Source organism: Octopus bimaculoides, chromosome 22 (genome assembly GCF_046866305.1).
Source record: "Octopus bimaculoides isolate indiv1 chromosome 22, ASM4686630v1, whole genome shotgun sequence".
NCBI lineage: Eukaryota > Metazoa > Mollusca > Cephalopoda > Octopoda > Octopodidae > Octopus > Octopus bimaculoides.
Window position 1 is genome coordinate 29,207,588 of NC_142949.1, and position 20,000 is coordinate 29,227,587.

General features: G+C 37.2%; 1 protein-coding gene across 2 annotated transcripts in view; it reads right to left on the reverse strand.

Annotated features, from left to right (window-relative positions):
• The window catches only part of LOC106867412 (WD repeat-containing protein 91), a 35,286-nt gene that overhangs the window by 5,939 nt on the left and 9,347 nt on the right, over window positions 1–20,000 (reverse strand). The window contains exons 6-14 of one of the 2 annotated variants that reach the window (XM_089339961.1): window positions 18,723–19,092; window positions 8,987–9,004; window positions 6,174–6,540; window positions 5,529–5,572; window positions 4,022–4,116; window positions 3,431–3,527; window positions 2,080–2,174; window positions 1,104–1,272; window positions 1–35 (exon numbers count right to left, since the gene is read on the reverse strand). The exon at window positions 1–35 is cut by the window's left edge and continues 77 nt beyond it. In XM_089339961.1, coding sequence (XP_089196087.1) covers window positions 1–35; window positions 1,104–1,272; window positions 2,080–2,174; window positions 3,431–3,527; window positions 4,022–4,116; window positions 5,529–5,572; window positions 6,174–6,540; window positions 8,987–9,004; window positions 18,723–19,092 — 1,290 coding nt within the window. The remainder of the gene's footprint in view (window positions 36–1,103; window positions 1,273–2,079; window positions 2,175–3,430; window positions 3,528–4,021; window positions 4,117–5,528; window positions 5,573–6,173; window positions 6,541–8,986; window positions 9,005–18,722; window positions 19,093–20,000) is intronic. The other variant, XM_089339962.1, reaches the window with a different exon arrangement.

Here is a 20,000-nt window from a genome sequence, read left to right on the forward strand (position 1 = left end):
GCAACAAACCCTCCTCCATCAATTGGCAATGTTTTCTGTAAAATAACAAAATCGAAGCAGTGATTTTAAACGAAATGTGGATATCACATGGATTTAAATGTGGATTTAAACGAAATGTGGATCACAGTGGTTGCTGATTAGCTCTAGGTCAGCATAGACAGAGCAAATCTATTATTATTATTATTAACCCATTACCTACCAGTGATCTCATATGAGATCACTTAAAAATTACAAATTTCGTAATCATCTGTCAATATTTACACATATCTAACCTTTTTGCTATATCTACTAGGTATATTTCTCTGATATTCAAATGAGGTTTGCTACTTTTTCACCTAATATCTCGCTTATTTCAATTTAAAATGTTATTTTGAAATGTTATTTTGATCATTCCAGCGTGTTTCTAAGGCTGTTTTATGCTAGAAATCAAAGTTTCATAAAAAAATTCCAGTTAATAGAATTATGGGAGGTAATGGGTTAAGGCGGCAAGCTGACAAAATCGTTAGCATGCCAGGTGAAATGCTTAGCGCTATTTCGTCTGTCGTTACCATCCGAGTTCAAATTCCGCAGAAGTCGCCTTTGCCTTTCGTCCTTTTGAGGTCGATAAATTGAGTACCCGTCAAGTACTGGGGTCGATGTGAGCGACTGTCCCCCTCCCCACAAAATCCAGGCCATGAGCCTATAGTAGAAAGGATTATTATTATTATTATTATTATTATTAACGTTGCGAACAGGCAGAATCGTTACTGCGCTGGGTGAAATGATTAGCGCCATTTTCTTTGCCGCCACATTCTGAGTTCAAATTCTGCCAAGGTCAACTTTGCCTTTCATCCTTTTGGGGTCAATAAATTAAGTACCGATGAAACAGTGGGGTCGATGTAATCGACTTAATCCCCTCCCACAAGGTGCCCTTGTGGCAAAAATTTGAAATCATTATTATTATTATTATTTTGGCAGAATCGTTTAGCATGCTGGACGAAATGCTTAGCTGTATTTCACCATTTGCTACATTCTGAGTTCAAATTCTGTCGAGGTTGACTTTGCTTTTTCATCCTTTCGACTGTGTACGTGTGTGTGTGTGTGTCTGTGAAGGGAAGCCTTACCTCCATTTTCATGGTTTTCAAATTCCAGATGGACAGTCGACCAATACGACTGGCCGCTGCAGTGGACTGGCCACCATTGCTGCTGGTTACGTTACCACTCTTCATCTTACTCGTGGTTGCTGAACACACAAACTGATTGGTCGATGGACTGCTACACAAACAGCAGATTCTGAAATATTCAACAATAATAATAGATATATATATTATTTTTATTATTATCTTTATCTTATGATATTTACTTTGTTTTATATTATACTCATTTATTGTGCTTTTAATTATTAATTTTTCTATATATGATAGTGGATTTTCATCGATGAGTTCTTGAAAGTTGGTTCTTTTCCCTAAAACTATATATTTTATATATATATTTTAATCTGTAGGCAATGTGTTGTGTTCTTGAGCAAAACACTTCATTTCACGTTGCTCCAATCCACTCAGCAGGCAAAAGTGAGTGATCCTGCAATGGACTGGCATCCCATCCAGGTGGGGAATATATACACCATGAAACCAGGAAATCAGCCCTTGTGAGTCGGTATGACTCGAGAAGATAACTTTACATCTTTTTTACTTTATACCCCTAATCAAGTATAATCTTTCCATGTATTTCAGGGTCTGCTTTGTCCTGTCCTAAAAGGTCTATGTGAGGGCATGAAGCCTGGTGGTTAGGGTGTTGCATTCATGATCATGAGATGGCAGTTTCAATACCCAGATCAGACAGTGAATTGTGTTCTTGAGCAAAACACTTCATTTTCTTTTGCTCAGCAACCACTTCGACATCTAACATGTGACACACTATACGCCTGTGCAGGTAATGTCAGTTTGATGGGGGGAGTGAGCTTAAAGTACAGTGGGTTGTTCAGTAAGAAACTGTGAGACCTTCATCTGCCATCTATGAAAGGAGAATCCACAGGAGTCCATGAGGGTCCATGAAAGGAGCAATACTATCCTGAAGGATAAAAATCAATCATGTCCATACCTGGGGTAACTTTGATCTGTGCAGGCCTCTACAACTGATCTCTTGTCCTTTACATCAAACAATCGGATATTTCCAGATCGATTACCCAGAAGTAACTGAAAGAAAAGAGGGTTATATTATTACTGTGACGATATTGTTGGCACTCCGTCGCTTACAACGTCGAGGGTTCCAGTTGATCCCGATCAACAGAACAGCCTGCTCGTGAAATTAATGTGCAAGTGGCTGAGCACTCCACAGACACGTGTACCCTTAACGTAGTTCTCGGGGGATATTCAGCGTGACACAGTGTGACAATGCTGACCCTTTGAATTACAGGCACAACAGAAACAGGAAGTGAGAGTGAGAGAAAGTTGTGGTGGAAGAGTACAGCAGGGTTCGCCACCATCCCCTGCCGGAGCCTCGTGGAGCTTTAGGTGTTCTCACTCAATAAACACTCACAATGCCCGGTCTGAGAATCGAAACCGCGATCCTATGACCGCGAGTCCGCTGCCCTAACCACTGGGCCATTGCGCCTCCTGTGACGATATATACTAATGTATGTATACATATGTACAGCTTGGGATGTAACACTAGTGTTTTGAGAATAACACATACTAGCATGACAGGCTTCTACACAGTTTCTTATTTTTTATTTCTTTATTGCTCACAAGGGGCTACATGCTGAGGGGACAAACAAGGACAGACAAATGGATTAAGTCGATTACATCGACCCCAGTGTGTAACTGGTACTTATTTAAGCGACCCCGAAAGGATGAAAGGCAAAGTCGACCTCCGCGGAATTTGAACTCAGAATGTAGCGGCAGACGAAATACCGCTAAGCATTTCACCTGGTGTGCTAACGTTTCTGCCAGCTCACCGCCTTACACACAGTTCCACACAGTTTCTGTCTTCCACATAGTTTCTTATTTCTTTACTGCCCGCAAGGGGCTAAACATAGAAGGCACAAACAAGGACAGACAAAGGGATTAAATCGATTACATCGACCCCAGTATGTAAACTGGTACTTAATTTATCTACCTCGAAAGGATGAAAGGCAAAGTCGACCTCAGCGGAATTTGAACTCAGAACATAACGGCAGACGAAATCCTTCTAAGCATTTCGCCCAGCGTGCTAAAGTTTCTGCCACAGTTTCTGTCCACCAAATTCACTGATAAGGCATTGGTGAGCTGGATGCAATAGTAGGGGAACACACATCCTAGATGGTGCAAAATGAGGTTGAACTTGAAAGCGTGAGATGGTAAAGAAAACCCTTGACCTACAGAGCCATGCCTCTGTTTAACACACACAGCATTTGATAAATAAATTTTAAAAAACTAACATTAAAAAAATCCAAACTAAATGTTTTACTTACAAGTCTGTCTGATTTCTGTGACCATTCTAAAGAGAGGAACGGAGATTTTGCCATACATGTGGCCTTTGTAGCTGGCTGAGGGCTCCATGTCCAGACCCTAGGAGAGAACAATATCAGGAGAGTATCAACACAATATCAAAAACACAATAGATCAGTATTAACCCTTTATCAGACCCAAATATTCTACATGCTCTATGTGAAGACTGGCCATATATGGCCAGTCACACCTTTCCGACAATGTCATTCTAAAAACATACAATTACATCATTGAAATCTTGAAGCTACAAGAGAATGCAGCATTAATTCAAAACATTGTGAATAAATAAGCAATACATTTGACAATTAAATCTGAAGGCTAAAGGGTTAAATTATAAGAAATCAGTTAGTGGCACACAAACACACCACAGACAAACAGACAACATACACAAACATACAGACACACACACAAACATACAGACACACACACACACACTAAGAGACAGACTGTTCTTTATCCGGCTACTTGGTCAGTATCCAAAATCACACCCTGACCATATGCACAGAGACAGAGAAAGAGAAACTGATAGACAGACAGACAGACAATTTACTTACTTGACCACTCCATCGGCATCCAAACTGGCCACATACTGACCAGAATTGCTAAACCGGCAATAACAGATGCCGGACCGATGTTCTCCATATTCTTCCTGAATGAAAAGATGGAATTATACAGACTTAGTAACCGTAGGAGGGCTGTTTAGGTATATGTGAAAGTGGGTGAGTATGTGTGTGTGTGTGTGTGAGAGAGAGAGAGAGAGAGACAGAGAGAAAAAGAATGTGTGTTTGTGTATATATGTGAGATTTTTTTATTGCCCACAAGGGGCCATATATATATGTGAGAATGTGTGTGCATGTGAGAGAGCAAGAGAGAGTGTGTATGTGTGTGTGTGAGAGCGAGAGAGTGTGTATGTGTGTGTGAGAGGGAAAATGTCTGCGTGCTCATGTGCATACATACATGCTTCCATGTGTGTGTGTGTGGGGGGGGGATGCTGTTAATGTTCTGTTTAAGTTATCACAAATCAAATCAGTAGCAAAGACACAACCAGGGAAGAGAAACTGATGATCTGGGTAGGAGTGACTGGAACCAGAGGATAGAACAAGGCCCAGGGGTATTGTACGTACACACACACTTGCGTGTGTTGTGTGCATGAATTGGTTCTTGAGCAAGACACTTTATTTTCACGTTGCTCCAGTTAACTCAGCTGTAGAAATGAGTTGCGACGTCACTGCAACGTCACTGGTGCCAAGCTGTATCGGCCCCTTTGCCTTTCCCTTGGATATCATCGGAGGCGTGGAGAAGGGAGGCTGGTATGCATGGATGACTGCTGCTCTTCCATAAACAACCTTGCCTGGACTTGTGCCTGGGAGGGGAACTTTCAAGGTGCAATCCCATGGTCTTCATGATTGAAGGGGGTCCATTTCCATACACACACACACACACACACACATATAATGGCATTTGTGCCGGATGGTATGTGTAAAGACATTCGAGTGAGATCGTTGCCAGTGCCGTCGAACTGGCTCCTGTGCAGGTGGCACATAAAATACACTATTTTAAGCATGGCCGTTGCCAGTACTGCCTGACTGGCCTTCGTGCCGGTGGCACATAAAAGCACCTACTACACTCTCGGAGTGGTTGGCGTTAGGAAGGGCATCCAGCTGTAGAAACTCTGCCAAATCAGATTGGAGCCTGGTGTAGCCATCTGGTTCACCAGTCCTCAGTCAGATTGTCCAACCCATGCTAGCATGGAAAGCGGATGTTAAACAACGATGATGATGCTGATGATATATATATGTATACACATAAAGTTTTACAGAATCTGAATTAAATATACAAATCTAATCTACCTTTGGTATTCAAGTACCAATCTTTTCCCACTTGTTTTGCACATGTGCTCAGATACGTGGTGTGTGTGTGTGTACATGCACATAAACAGGTTTATAAGTTAGCTCACACAGACATGGTACATATGCTGAGATAATCACTTTGCTACCACAACCATGGCCATCACCACATAAAAGAAATTTATACATTATCATGAAGTAGTGTCATACTTACTTGACTAAGCAGTAGGAATGGTAATTCTTCTGAGTCATCTGAAACTAAAATAGTAACATATTTTTATATATATATATATATATATGTTGAAAAAAAAGTAGTCAGAATTTTGGAATAACTTCTTTCATTTATTTTATACATATATTAGCACTTTCACTCGTCTTTCGAACTTGTCAAATATAATTCTGTGAAAATACAGAGATCTTGCTTATTTATATAAAACAGGTGTTTTTTGGGGGGTTTTGTTTATAACAGAATATTGTTTTGTTTTTTTTTTTGTTTTTTTGGGGTGAGGCTTTGGAGACAATGGAAGATGTATAAGCAGATATCTTTTTATTATAGCCACACAGGGCTAAATACAGAAAATGGACAAGATAGATAGATAGATAGGCAGATAGAGAGATAGATAGATAGGCAGATAGAGAGATAGATAGATAGGCAGATAGAGAGATAGATAGATAGGCAGATAGAGAGATAGATAGATAGACTGATAGTCAGACAGATAGAGAGATGGATGTGGTAAAAGAGAGAGAGAAGGGCCATTGTATTGAAATGGTCTTTTTAAGGAGTGTCAAAAAAAAAAAAAACAATAATAAGGGTAAAAGCTTGTTTACTACCTACTCTATTATTATTAAATATAAATACCTTTACTATAATTACTTGGAGAATTTGACTCGGTTGCTTGTAATTTGTCTGCTCTTCCATATGCCTCGTTATCAGACAAGTCCTTCTTCATGCCACCAAACAATATTGAAGATGAAGCTTCTCCAAGAGCCGGATCTGACCCTGAACGTCCTTGAACTTGACCCTGACCATGTCGGTCATTCAGGCTGAAACTCGGACTCTCATTCAGACATCCGATCATAAAGTTAGAAGGCGATGACCCCGTCGATCGGATGTCTGGCGATGTGGAGTTCACATCGATCTCTGCTTGGCTGCTGCTCCGGAAAAAGTTGGCAAGTCTCTGTGATCCCTGGTACCGACTGGCAGTTACGTCCCCCTCGCTGGGTCGCTGCAAGGCAATCGGAAACATCAATGATAAATAATGGAATAAAGGATGAGAAAACAATACAACGAAGGCATGTAGTCTAGTGGTTATGACAACACACTCGTTATCACAAGATGGTGGTGTAGCAAACTCATAAGAGGCGGAGAGAGAACGTAAGTTCGTTTGCCCGAACATGAGAAATTATTGATTTCTCATTGGTTAAAAATTACTGCCCATATACGAATTATCAACTTCGTTGAAGAAATCTTTCACGGGGTCACGGTTCTATGATTCGTGTATGAGTAGTTATAAAAACCCTGATTTTCAGCCAAATCTCCAGTGATCGTTGGGTATTACTCAAGTCCATGACACTCACCCTTTTGAGTATAGGCTAATATATATGCCATGTTCAATACTCAAATCCCAACAGTGGTTTCCATTCCTGGGTCAGGCAGTGCATTTTGTTCTTGAACAAGACATTTCATTTCACACTGCTCCAGTCTACTCAGCTGTAAATGAGTAACCATGAAATGAACTGGCATCCCATTCAAGGGAGATGTTGTCATCTTGAACCCTTATAATGCCATGGAAACCAGGTAACCAGGCCTATGAGTCTTAGAACTTGAGACAATGTCCAGAGGTTGATGATGATGATGATGATGATGATGATGGTGATGGAACATACAATTGTTGTAGTTATTTAACCCCAGGTCACTTCTGATGGAGCACACCTATGATCATGATCATCCAAACTTTGGAATCATTACAAATACTGGATGTGTCCCTTCATATTCTAAGAGAGCAGGAAGTGATTTGAGGAAGACATTGGCTGCCATTTCTAGCAGGGTGTAATTTTAGGAGGACTTTAGCTGCTATTTTTTTGTAAGGGGTGATTTGAGGAAGACTTTAGCTGCTATTTCTAGCAAGGTGTGATCTGAGAAGACTTTGGTTGCTATTTCTAGCACATTAATCTATTATGTATTGTTCATTAAAAGGGAACCGTGTTTAACCTCAGATCAGCTCCAACTGAACTACTCAAAGAGTTCTTGAATCTTTCATATTGTTTTAGTGATTACAGCAAAAGCCATGCTGGAGAAATACCCCCTAGCAGGCCTATGTCCAAAGATATTCCAGATTAGACTATCTCATTTTCTTACAGACACAATGTATCGAAGACTACACTGTCCATTGCATCATTCCTTTCTTTTTAAGATCATAGTGTAATACACAGAGATTTGGCTGCTACTTCTAGCAAAATACCCAACACATATACACACAATGGGATTCCTGGAACATCACCACCATCATCATTGTTTAATATCTGTCTTCCATGACAGCATGTGTTGAACGGTTTAACAAGAGCTGGTAAGCCAAAAGATTGCACCAAGCTCTACTGTCAACTTTGGCATGGTTTATACAGTTTGGTACCTTTCCTAATGCCAACCACTTTAGATAGAGAGCATAACATATATGTTTTATATCTGTTGTTAATTCTAAACCATAATTTTGCTTTGGACTTTGGCAGAAGATAGCAGCGTGAAAATACAAGGAATACATTTTATCTTAGGCCTGCTTGATCACCGTGCTAAACGACAACAATTATGGCTAAAAAAATATAGTTAAAAGTTACCATAAAATAGTTGACTTTTAACATCCCATATACAAAAGGAAAATAAAAAAAAAAATACTTTAAAATGTCCAGAAAAGCATTACACACATGAATAAAGATGTCATCTTCTGCTTTTTCCTTGTCGTCCTCTTGTTTCTGCTTTTTGTGGTGTGACAATCATTCACCAATGTTCGACACTTTGCGGTCTCCAAGATACATACCCAGAAAATTTGCAGTAAACATGTTTGCTATAGGAAAATTTGCCACAGGAAATTTCACCAAAAAGTAGGCACACAAGTGGACTGTAACCTTGATAATTTATTTCAAAGAAATTACCTTTTTCTAATTTGATAGGTTGGTTAATGAAGTTGTCATTTTAAGACAGAAAACGACTGATCCTGTTTTTCGTTCCCCCAATTTTTTTTTTTTTTTTTGCAGTGTATTTTCCTATGGCAAAAATGTTTACAATGAAATCTGTAACTTCTGAGATATTAGCAACAGCATATGAGTAAGTAATTAGTGCAGTTTTCATGCTAAGTATGGCATGGAAATTTTGTAGCATAAGACGCAGTGGTGTTACTGAAGTGATGTCATGGTGATAGCAGAAATAAAGCTGTAAAAAAGACCACAAAACTTCCAGAATTGCGATATGTATACAAAGATGTAATAAGTAAAGAAATATAATGGAAATACTGCAGTAATGAAATGACATAAGGTTAGCTTTAAATGTCAAGTAGAAATGATAGAATGACACAACGCAATGCAGTGGTTATACCATCAAGATAGAATGATAGAGGTTTGTCTACAAAAGCTGAGCAATGATACAAAAAAAATGGTACCATGAAGGTATAGTGATCATACCATGTTGATGCCGCATTCCTGCAATGACAAAGCCAAAAGTTACAAGCTAAACAACAAACAACAATGAATAAGTAGTCAGATGGAGGTACAATAATGAAACCATGGTAGTGTCATTTTTTGACACTTAGATGTGCATGCTTTCTTCTATAAATATACCATGTGTTTGCATGTGGTATTTATTTTGTGTGTGTGTTGTGTGTGTGTGTTATATACATTGAATTATTTTGTGTGATGAGAAAGCTGAAAATCAAAAGCTGGACAGTGACGCATAAAGAAGTAGCATAATATAGGTGCAATGATGATGCTGTAGTAATGCTATCTTTTCTGCAATGGAAAGCTGAATGTTAAAGTCTAAGCAATAATGTACAAATAAAGCAGCATAGATGCAGTGGTGTTGCTATAGCAACATCATGATTTTCGCCAATGAGAATGCCAAAAGTTACAAGCTGGACAAAGACACTAGGGCAATGTTGTTGCGATATACAAATTCATTCAGACAATACAGGAGCTCACTGCAAAGGCACCTGCCCCTCCAAATGAAGTTCTATAAACGGTTAAATGCCAAATATACAACAAAAGCAGAAGTGATCAAATGCTATCATAGGCAGAGTTTAGTAAGACAAACATGGTTGAGAGGCAGCCATGATATTTATTGTTAGTCAAAGACACATTAGCTCAGCATCAACTAAGACAATATGTCACATGCAATATACATGTGTGTGTGAGTGAGGGTGGATATATGTGTGTGTGTGTGTGTGTGTGTGAGTGAGATTGTACATGTGTGTGTGTGTATGCATGTATGTTAGCAAAAAAAAATGTCCAAACAAGACGAGTACTCAATACAGAATGTTGAGTTGTATTTATTAGAAGCTAAAATCTTCCCAAATTGTTACTCTGAAATTCATATCTTTTGAAGACTGGAAATGTAAAACTCATAGTATCAATTAGTGAAGGTTTCACTTCTAATATATATGTATGCACTCACACACACATATATATATACGCACACACACACACACACACACACACACACACATGTAAATAAGTTTGGTAATACAAACAGGAAAATACAACTCTAAATATTAAATTTTATTATTAATTGGCCGAACTGACAGAGTGACTCAGGGGCCAAGAGTTTCAAGCATTGGCTCCGCAAGAAACTGTAGGCCCATGAGTCACTCAGTAACTTCTGCTAATCAATAATAATAATAATTTTATATATATATATGAAGTACACCACCCAAACCCTAAACCTGAAGAGTATTGGAAACAGAAAGATAAACTGGTTCAATCCTCCATACAACCTATCAACTAACATAATCAGGAGCTTCTTAACACTGATTAAAAAAACATTTACCAAGAACCCATAGGTATTATAAATTCGTCAGTCCCCACAACGTTAAAGTCAGTTATTCCTGTTTAGACAATATCACTTCACTCATCACATGCCACAAACACCTACACACCTTCCAATCTACACTTCAACCTGTAACTTTTGAATTTCTACCAACTGCACGCAGGGAATAACTTGCCTCTCAAAAGGTGTAGTCTATAGATACACTCCTGTACCATAAGATGGCATCACAAAACATTACACAGGCATGACAGCTAATGATTTTAAGGGAAGATATATACAGCACATGCATTTCTTCAAGTGCAAGAACAAGGAAAACTCAACCTCTTGATCCCACTTCATCTGGAGGTTCCATGACCATCAGAATGACTTCTCCAACATCAAATGGAGTATCATTGATATGGCCCTTCCTTGCACATCTGGAACACGCAATTGCTAACTCTGTCACTGCAAGAGACTTCACATACTACACCAACTGCAGTGTCTGTTAACAGGAAAAACAAACTACATATTGCTGTCACCAGAGGTACACAGTTTCAGTCTTTTAGCATGCAGATTCTCATGTCAAATGTAATGCTTATCTATTCACATTGTTTTGAATTAATCATGCATTATCTCATAACTTCAAGATTTTGATTGTGTAATTGTTTATTTGTAAAACAATATAGTAGGATAGATGTAAGATAGGTACAAAATGTCAGATCTAGCAAGTTTCAATATAAAACAAAATATTTTGGCCCCATGTGACTAGTTTAAATGCTAAAGGGTTAATAAATTTCAAGCGATTGGCAGTTGACAATTCAAATATATGATCTTAAAGTGTATAGCCATCTCACACATAAGGGTAGAGTATTTAAGCCCTGTTACCCATACAGTCCACAGCTCACCCACGTTGATTATCCAGACTCATTTGTAACTGAATGCCATCAAATTTAGCTACTACCGTGTAAAGACTGTTCACACTAATTCGTTAATACTCCACCGAATAATGATTAAGTTACTGATTTGCGCCAACATACTGCACTACCATGTGATGTCCCCAAAACAAAGAACTGATGTCATTGAATACACTATACTGTAGCCTGTCACCAAAGTGGCACCAGTGTCCTGCCATCATCCTGTCCAAGCAAGTGAGCCTAAAAATAGAGAAAATAGCTGGTGTCATTTTCACATCATCAATACCACATGACTTGAGCTGACCAACAGAAGCCTAACTTCTAGAAGCCATCTCAGGAATTCGTCTCAAATCTCTTACTTTTCTAGTAGCTGATCAGATGGATGTGTCCTACACACCTACAAAAATTTAAATCAGGTGGTAGTGGTGGTGGGGCAAATGGTTATTAAAGAAATATATATATATGTGAGTGTGTATATATATATCTTTTACTTGTTTCAGTCATTTGACTGCGGCCATGCCGGGGCACTGCATTAGTTACTATAATTTATTAGTTTCTTTTGCATATTCTTAGTTTATGCATGTGTATGCAAATATAGTATTGGTATATCCCATTTATGTTCATTAGAAATTAAATAAATAAAGAATTTTGACATGTACGAATATTTATTTCCCCCACTGTATATATATATATATATATATATATATGGTGGACCACCATGTTTGACTGCTAAATTCACAATTCTATTTTATTCCTTCTCTGTTTATTTCCTCATGTTCCTTTCTGTTGAAGAGCATAGGCTCGAAATGTAAAAGACTTTCTCACCTTCCTGAGCATCAAACTCACACCTGCTTGTTGTTTATACACCTGACTTCGTCCTTTGTTCTACTGTAAATTTCACACACACCTATATCTACACCTATATTCTTTTATTTATTTCAGTCATTTGACTGCGACCATGGCAGATGACCAGCAGTCGCCCATGGTATACCAGCCTCCCCTCTTCATGCCACCAATGTTATCCAAGGGAACCATGTGGCTGGGAAGCAAAATTCTTAACCACATAACAATACATCCATCCATACATACATAATTGCATGTGTGTTTGTATATACATATATATATAATAATACAAAGAATATATATACATGTATACACACATATGTACATACTTACATCTACATGTGTATATATATGCATATCAGGGTACAGGACGTTAAAGGAACGAACACATAGGAAAACGGAAAGCCACTTTGAATATTCCTTCATCAGCTGTCTCTATTCTAACTAGACGTTTCGAAGATAATATATATATATATACTTTAGCTATGAATTAAGTTAATGAATTCAACGGGATACAGTCTGCAAGTCGTTGGGTTCAGCATATTCTCCTCCATTTTCTAATTGATATACAAATTTAGGGTAACCCCACCCCTTTTACCCGCACCCACTTATTGCACTTGGTATAACACTAGTGTAACAATAACTGGGTACCCACCCAGCAGTATATTGAATAGATACTATCCCTTAGTGGGTTGGATCTTCAACCCCTAACTCTCTCGCATTATATATATATATATATATATATATATATATATATATACATACACACACACACATATACACATACGTACATACACACACATATTTACACGACACGTATACAAACACACACATGGATATATATACATACATATATATACATATAATATATATATATATATATGTATATATATATATATATATATATATATATATATATATATATATATATATATACACATAAATTCAAAAAGGGATAAAACTCCTTTACAAGAATTTTATCAAGAAGCCAGTGTGTAAAAAAATTCATAAGGGAAATTTCTATTCCCAAGAATATAATTATTCGTTTATATTTATATAAAGGGCATTATTACAGAAAATAATAACGCCACACAGTGGACTTCTCAAAATAACCACATTTAGTACCTAATGCGACGAAAAAACAACCAACAAAAGACGACCAACTTTCTTTTAAATAAACTTAACTGTGTATCGGCCGATTTCGCGATTACTAGAATGAATCTAGATTTCGTTCATCAGCACAGTATTGTCCCAAAAATATATATAAATAAACAGAATTCTCACCTCACCAAAAACGAACACACTACGTATCCGACAGAGTAAAGGGAATGAAGTTTATCTCTTTTACTCTTTTACTCTTTTACTTGTTTCAGTCATTTGACTGCGGCCATGCTGGAGCACCGCCTTTAGTCGAGGAAATCGACCCCAGGACTTATTCTTTGTAAGCCTAGTACTTATTCTATCGGTCTCTTTTTGCCGAACCGCTAAGTTACGGGGACGTAAACACACCAGCATCGGTTGTCAAGCGATGGTGGGGGGACAAACACAGACACACAAACACACATATATATATATACATATATACGACGGGCTTCTTTCAGTTTCCGTCTACCAAGTCCACTCACAAGGCTTTGGTCGGCCCGAGGCTATAGTAGAAGACACTTACCCAAAGTGCCACGCAGTGGGACTGAACCCGGAACCATGTGGCTGGTAAGCAAGCTACTTACCACAGAGCCACTCCTGCGCCTATCTGTATATATCTTCACATATATATATACGTGCATACACACTGTTTGCAATTTTATGATGGGTTCTCATATTAATTCACTCAACAAACACGTTAAACAACAACAACTTTCATTTATTAATTTCTAACATTTATTTACATAACATCTTGTAAAAAAAAAAAAACCAGATTTCTGCATCTTTTGCAGCGTCTTGAGGTAAGTTACAACTTTCATGCGGTGCGTATATATATATATATTGCAGCTTAACTTATGCAACAAAGAGATATAAATATTTGTAACAGCTTTTGGCACAAGGCCTGCAATTTTGAGATGTGGAGGTGGGGAGTCAATTGTGTTGGCCCCTTATTCTATTGATCCCTGAAAGGATGAGAGGCAGAGGCGACCTTGGCTGGATTTGAACACAGAATGTAAAAAGCCAGATGGAATGCTATTAAACCATATATCTGCTGCTGAAACAATTTCTACTGGCTTACTACCTTTAGGATATACCATCATCATCATCATTGTTTAACATCTATTTTCCAACCCATGAGAGCATGGAAAACAGATGTTAAAAGATGACAACGATGATGATGATATATATATATATATATATATATATATATATATATATATATATAGTCTTAGGGAAAAGAACCAAGGTTCATGAACTCTTCGATGAAAATTCACTGTGAAGCTTAATTTAATTTTAATTTTTAATAAATTGATTTTAATTGAGTTTTTACCTGTAATTTTGGATTTTATCCCTATTATTATTATTATTATTATTATTATAATATATATATATATATATATATATATATATATATATATATTATTCAAAGCAATTCCAACTCTGTTTTTTATGTTTTATTTATATTATAGAATATATAGTATATATAGTAAAATGAAATGAGGTATTGATTGTCTTATTGAATAAGGAATGTTTCAAAGATTCCTGTCACAACCTGGGACCTTGAAGATTGCTTAAATGCAAGGAAGTATAGTAGTCCTTTAATATTTGATATTCAATATTTCATTTATTCAGTAAGACAATCAATACTTCATTTCATTTTACTATATATACTATATCCTACATTAATATTATAAGAATATAAATAAAACATAAAAAACAGACAGTTGGAATTTCTTTGAATAATATATTCCTCTAAACACAATCATACAAACCCCTTTTTATATAAATATATATATATTTATATATAATATAAATTTCTAAATTTTTTTTACTTGTTCCAGTCATTTGACTGTGGCCATGCTGGAGTACCACTTTGAGGGATTTTAGTTGAACAAATCAACTCTGGGCTTTCAGTTTTCCCCTACTAAATCCATTCACAAGGCTTTGGTCAGCCTGAGACTATAGTAGAAGGCATTTGCCCAAGATGCCACACAGTGGGACTGAACCCAGAACCATATGGTTGGTAAGCAAGCTACTTTCATTTTTATATCTGGTTTCCAAAATTCTTTATGTGAATTTGTGTGTTAAAACAAATTTTGTTGTGTCTAGGGAGAGCTATTATGCCAATATAATTAACACAGACATTGGTTCAATACCACTGCAGTGGGACTGAACCCGGAGAAATATGGTTGGGAAGTAAGCTTCTTACCACACAGCCACACCTGTACTCATATATATGTATGTATCCTTAATTTTAATTCACCTGAAGAAAACGGATTTTTGCATGATTTAATTGATTTGATCGTCATTAAAAAACATATTTGAAACAGCTGTAGTGAACCTCTGCCTCTCTGCATTGTTTTTTTGTTTTTTATTTATCTATCTATCTATATATAATGATTGACTGAGTGATTGGATGAATGAATATATTGATAAATAATGAACGAATGAATAAATAAATAAATAAAGTTTAAATTAAATTGCAATGAAAACATATAAACTTAAAAATCAAGAAGCGATATAAAAAAATTAATTAAAAATAAATAAAATGAAAAGGAAATCTGCCTAAGATGGTGGATGGCGGATGGTATTTTTGGGTGGGTACAAGAAGCAAGCGGAACTTCACATCATTATGGAGTTCGTAGTGATGTTTTCTGTTGGTTGTCAGGTTTGATTAGCTGGTTGGTTGGTTGATTGGTTCGTAGGTTGGTTAATTGGTTGATTGGTAGGTAGGTAGTTAGGTAGGTTGGTTGGTAGGCTTGGTGATTAAATAAATTTTGTTATTTTTGGTTTGTTTGTTGTTGTTTTTTTTTGTAGAGTAAATTTAGGAGCAGGAATTTGGTTGGCTCCTTGTTTTTTTTTTTTTTGAAACTATTTGTTGTTGTTTTTTGATATTTTGTTGTTGTTTTGTGAGGCAACAATTACAGGGTTTCGATGTTAGTGTTGGGGATCTGAAAAATAGAGAGGATTGACAGAAAAGAGATGGTTAGGACATTACAGGGAGATTAGTGGAGAGAGAAACAAAGTGAGGCAGAGACAAACAGACAGACAGACAGACGCAGAGAGAGAGAGAGAGAGAGAGAGAGAGAGAGAGAGGAGATGGTTTTGTTTGCTTATTTATTTATCAGTGTGTTCAATTAATTTATATTTCAGTTTAATTAACAATGAATGCTTGTTAAACATCATCATACAAATGTCAGGTTTGTAAAGACTGACAGAGAGGACTTAGACAATGGAATCTAACCTACGGATGTGAAAGTGTGTGTGTGTGTATGCGTGTGTGTGTGTGTGTGTGTGTGTGTGTGAAAAATTAAATAAATGACAAAAGAATAAGAAATTATATAATGGACTTCATTAGCTTATATTTAAATTATTAATTAAACCACTATTTTAATATTCCCTTATACACGGTGGTACAGAGAGAATGGACATTTTTTTTGAAAAATTCATAAAATCATTAATTTTAGGTGTAAACAAATTTTCGTGCAGTTCTTTCAGATTTTCAAGAGCCTGATAACGACAATTCTGCACGAAAATTTGTTTACAGCTAAAATTAATGATTTTATGAATTTTTCAAAAAAAATGTCCATTCTCTCTGTCCCACCGTGTATAAGGGAAAATTAAAATAGTGGTTTAATTAATAATTTAAATATAAGCTTAACCCCTTAGCATTTAAACCCAGCCATATCCGGCCCAAAATGTCCAGATCTGGCCTCTCTCACCTATTCTACAATGTCATTCTGAAAATAAACAATCACAACACTGAAATCTTGAAGCTACGAGATAATGGATGACTAATTCAAGACAATGTGAATAAAATAAGAATTCCATTTGAAAGAGTAAATGGTTAAATGGTTAAATTAAAGTGTTTTTGTTTTTTGAGAGAGAAGTATTATCTATACTTTTAGCACAAAAGGTGGTCATACCTGAAAACAAGTGGACAGCCACTGTGTGTGTGTGTGTGTTTGTGTGTTAGATAAGTTAACAAGCTGTGGAAGAACTCAATCTTCATGCAAGAGTGGAAAGAGCAGTAACAGAAAGAGATTAATCTAAATAATGTAAGTGGGGTTTTTAGTTTTTATTGCTTCAAAAGAAATTGTTAAATCAACTTCATGTAAGGGTCTACCTTGATGGGATTTTGTCAGATAGGTTGATTGGATGAAGAAGTTCAGTAAAATACCTTCTATGTTCATATCTTCAATGTCCTCTTGAATGCTTGGCATAACAGACCATTGCAGAAGTTCAAGAAAATGGAAAGTAATAAAAGAATGTTCCAATTAATCCTTTTGCTGATAAGCTGCATCGGACTGATATTCCTCTGTACTATGCGGATTCTCTGATCCCCAGTAAGTGCAAATGTAGCAGCTATATGAGCCATTTTAATTTAAACATAGTCTCATGACTACAAACAATTTTCACCGGAAAGCATGTATCTTCAACATATCTTACCAAGTACCACTTCCAACACTCTACTCTTTCATCCAGATTGTCTTCATTAAAAGAACGGACTATTCTTCGAATGTAACTTTTTACCAATGACAGCACTTCAAATTGCGACGGATGCTGAATTTTGAAATTTCCTTCTCACTACTTGCTTGCCACACAGACTTCCTTTAGCTCTGGCAATACGTTTCTTGTACCCTTTCTTACTTTGTGGAATTCTTTGATGTTCGCGATCTTCTGGGACGTCTCTTATGGACATTCTGAACAGTTGCATTTGCTTCAAAATTATTTCTAATTCAAGTAATGGTGAGTTGTGACAATGGAGCTGTTTGAAACTCCCGCCTAGACTGTCTTCGCATGTCGATAATATTTACAAACTTCCAGTAACATTTTGGGAAAAATTTTCTTTTTCAAAGCTAAGTATGGCTCCCTCCATTATTTCACATGTATATACATATTTACATGGAAGATGGACATTAAATGATGATGATGATGATGACATGCATATACAGGCAAGAGTCTTATTATGGTGCCGGGCCAAAAGCCTGGTGTGTGTGTGTGTGTGCTTGCATGCACATGTGGGCATGCACTTCCATGGCTTAACAACATGTGATGGCTGTAAACCAGACTTCCATGAATCACAACTTTACATATATAAACAGATAGAGACAGAGCAAGACAAAGAGATATATATATATTTAGAGAGCAAGACAAACAGACAGACACATGAACTGCATCCCTTCTCATGCATTTCATGAAATGCGGCATTAAAAATGGAAAGATGACAAGTATTATTAGCGGACAGTCTTGGGACCTGCAAAACCCAACTGTCACTTTGGCAGGCAACATGGCTTTCAGTAATTCTTGTTTTTTTAAGTTTATTAGTAGTATAAATAATCACAGGTAAGGCCATGCTGGAGTACTGTCATCAATTTGAAGAAAAACGGTAAAAGAGAGGGGTGGGGTGGCAGATAGTCGATAGTCATACTGTTAAGTAATAAAAACTGAGAAAACGAGAAAAACAAAAAAGCAAACACAGAGGAAGTTATTTTTTTACCTTATCTTTGGAACGGCTGGAATCGGACAGTCCAAGAAGGGCTCGCCGCTGCTTTTCGTACTCCTCCATTTGGTGTCGAGATCGGCTGCTGGCCACTCCTGAAAGACTTTCCTCAGAGTGCGAAGGTGATCCGGATATGTTGCCAACAGAACCAACTTTCAGTCCACTCGTGTTAGCCTGTGCTCCATTGATTATAGGGAAGCCTTGGTTGTTTCGGTTCTTTGAAGATTTCGGTACTTCTTTCGGAGCCGTCGATGATTCTGATTTCTTTAAAGTGGCCACACTTAATTTCTTGCCAAGCAGAGGTGATGAAGAGAAGTTCAGCGCAAACCGTTTCCCGGTCTTTTTAGTCTTTTCATTGAGAGACTCACTGCAATATGGCAGGAAGAAGAAATATTAAAACAATCAAACATTTGATTCCCATTTGGACAAGAAATCAACCTCTTTATTCTTCATTTACTGAAAAATATCACATTAATACAAAAGCATGCTGTTGACAACTGTGTATAAAAATACGTCATTGTTGTTTACTGGGGGCATGTGGCTTAGTGGTTAGGGATGTTGGATTCATGATCCTAAGATTGTGGTTTCAATTCCTGGACCAGGCAACACGTTCTTCAGCAAAACACTTTGTTTCACGTTGCTTCAGTTCACTCAGCAGGTAAAAATGAGTAATTCTGTGATGGACCAGCATCCCATCCACGTGGAGAATTTTATACGTCATGGAAACCAGCCTTATGAATTGGCATGATTCAAGAAGGTAACTTAGTGGTTAGGGATGTTGGACTCATGATCATATGATTGTGGTTTCGATTTCTGGACCAGGCAACGCATTGTGTTCTTGAGCAAAGTACTTTATTTCACGTTGCTCCAGTCGCTTCAGCTGGCAAAAATGAGTAATCATGCGGCGGACTGGCAGCCCATCCAGGTTGGGAATATATACGCCATGGGAACCGGCCCTTATGAGTCAGTATGACTCCAGAAGGAACTTTACTACTGTTGTTGTTTAGCACCTTGATATTCAGATTACTCAAGATATAAGCACAGGTGTGGTTGTGTGGTAAGAAGATTGATTCCAAACCACTTAGTTCCCGGTTCAGTCCCATAGTCAGGCACTTTGAGTAAGTGTCTTCTACTATAGCGCTGAGTTGATCAAAGCCTTGTAAGTAGATTTGGTAGATAGAAACTCAAAGAAGCCCATCTGCAAATGTTGCCAACAAATGATCAGCGAATGTTGCTAGCAAATTCCAGAAGAATTTCTTGTACACAAGTGTTTGA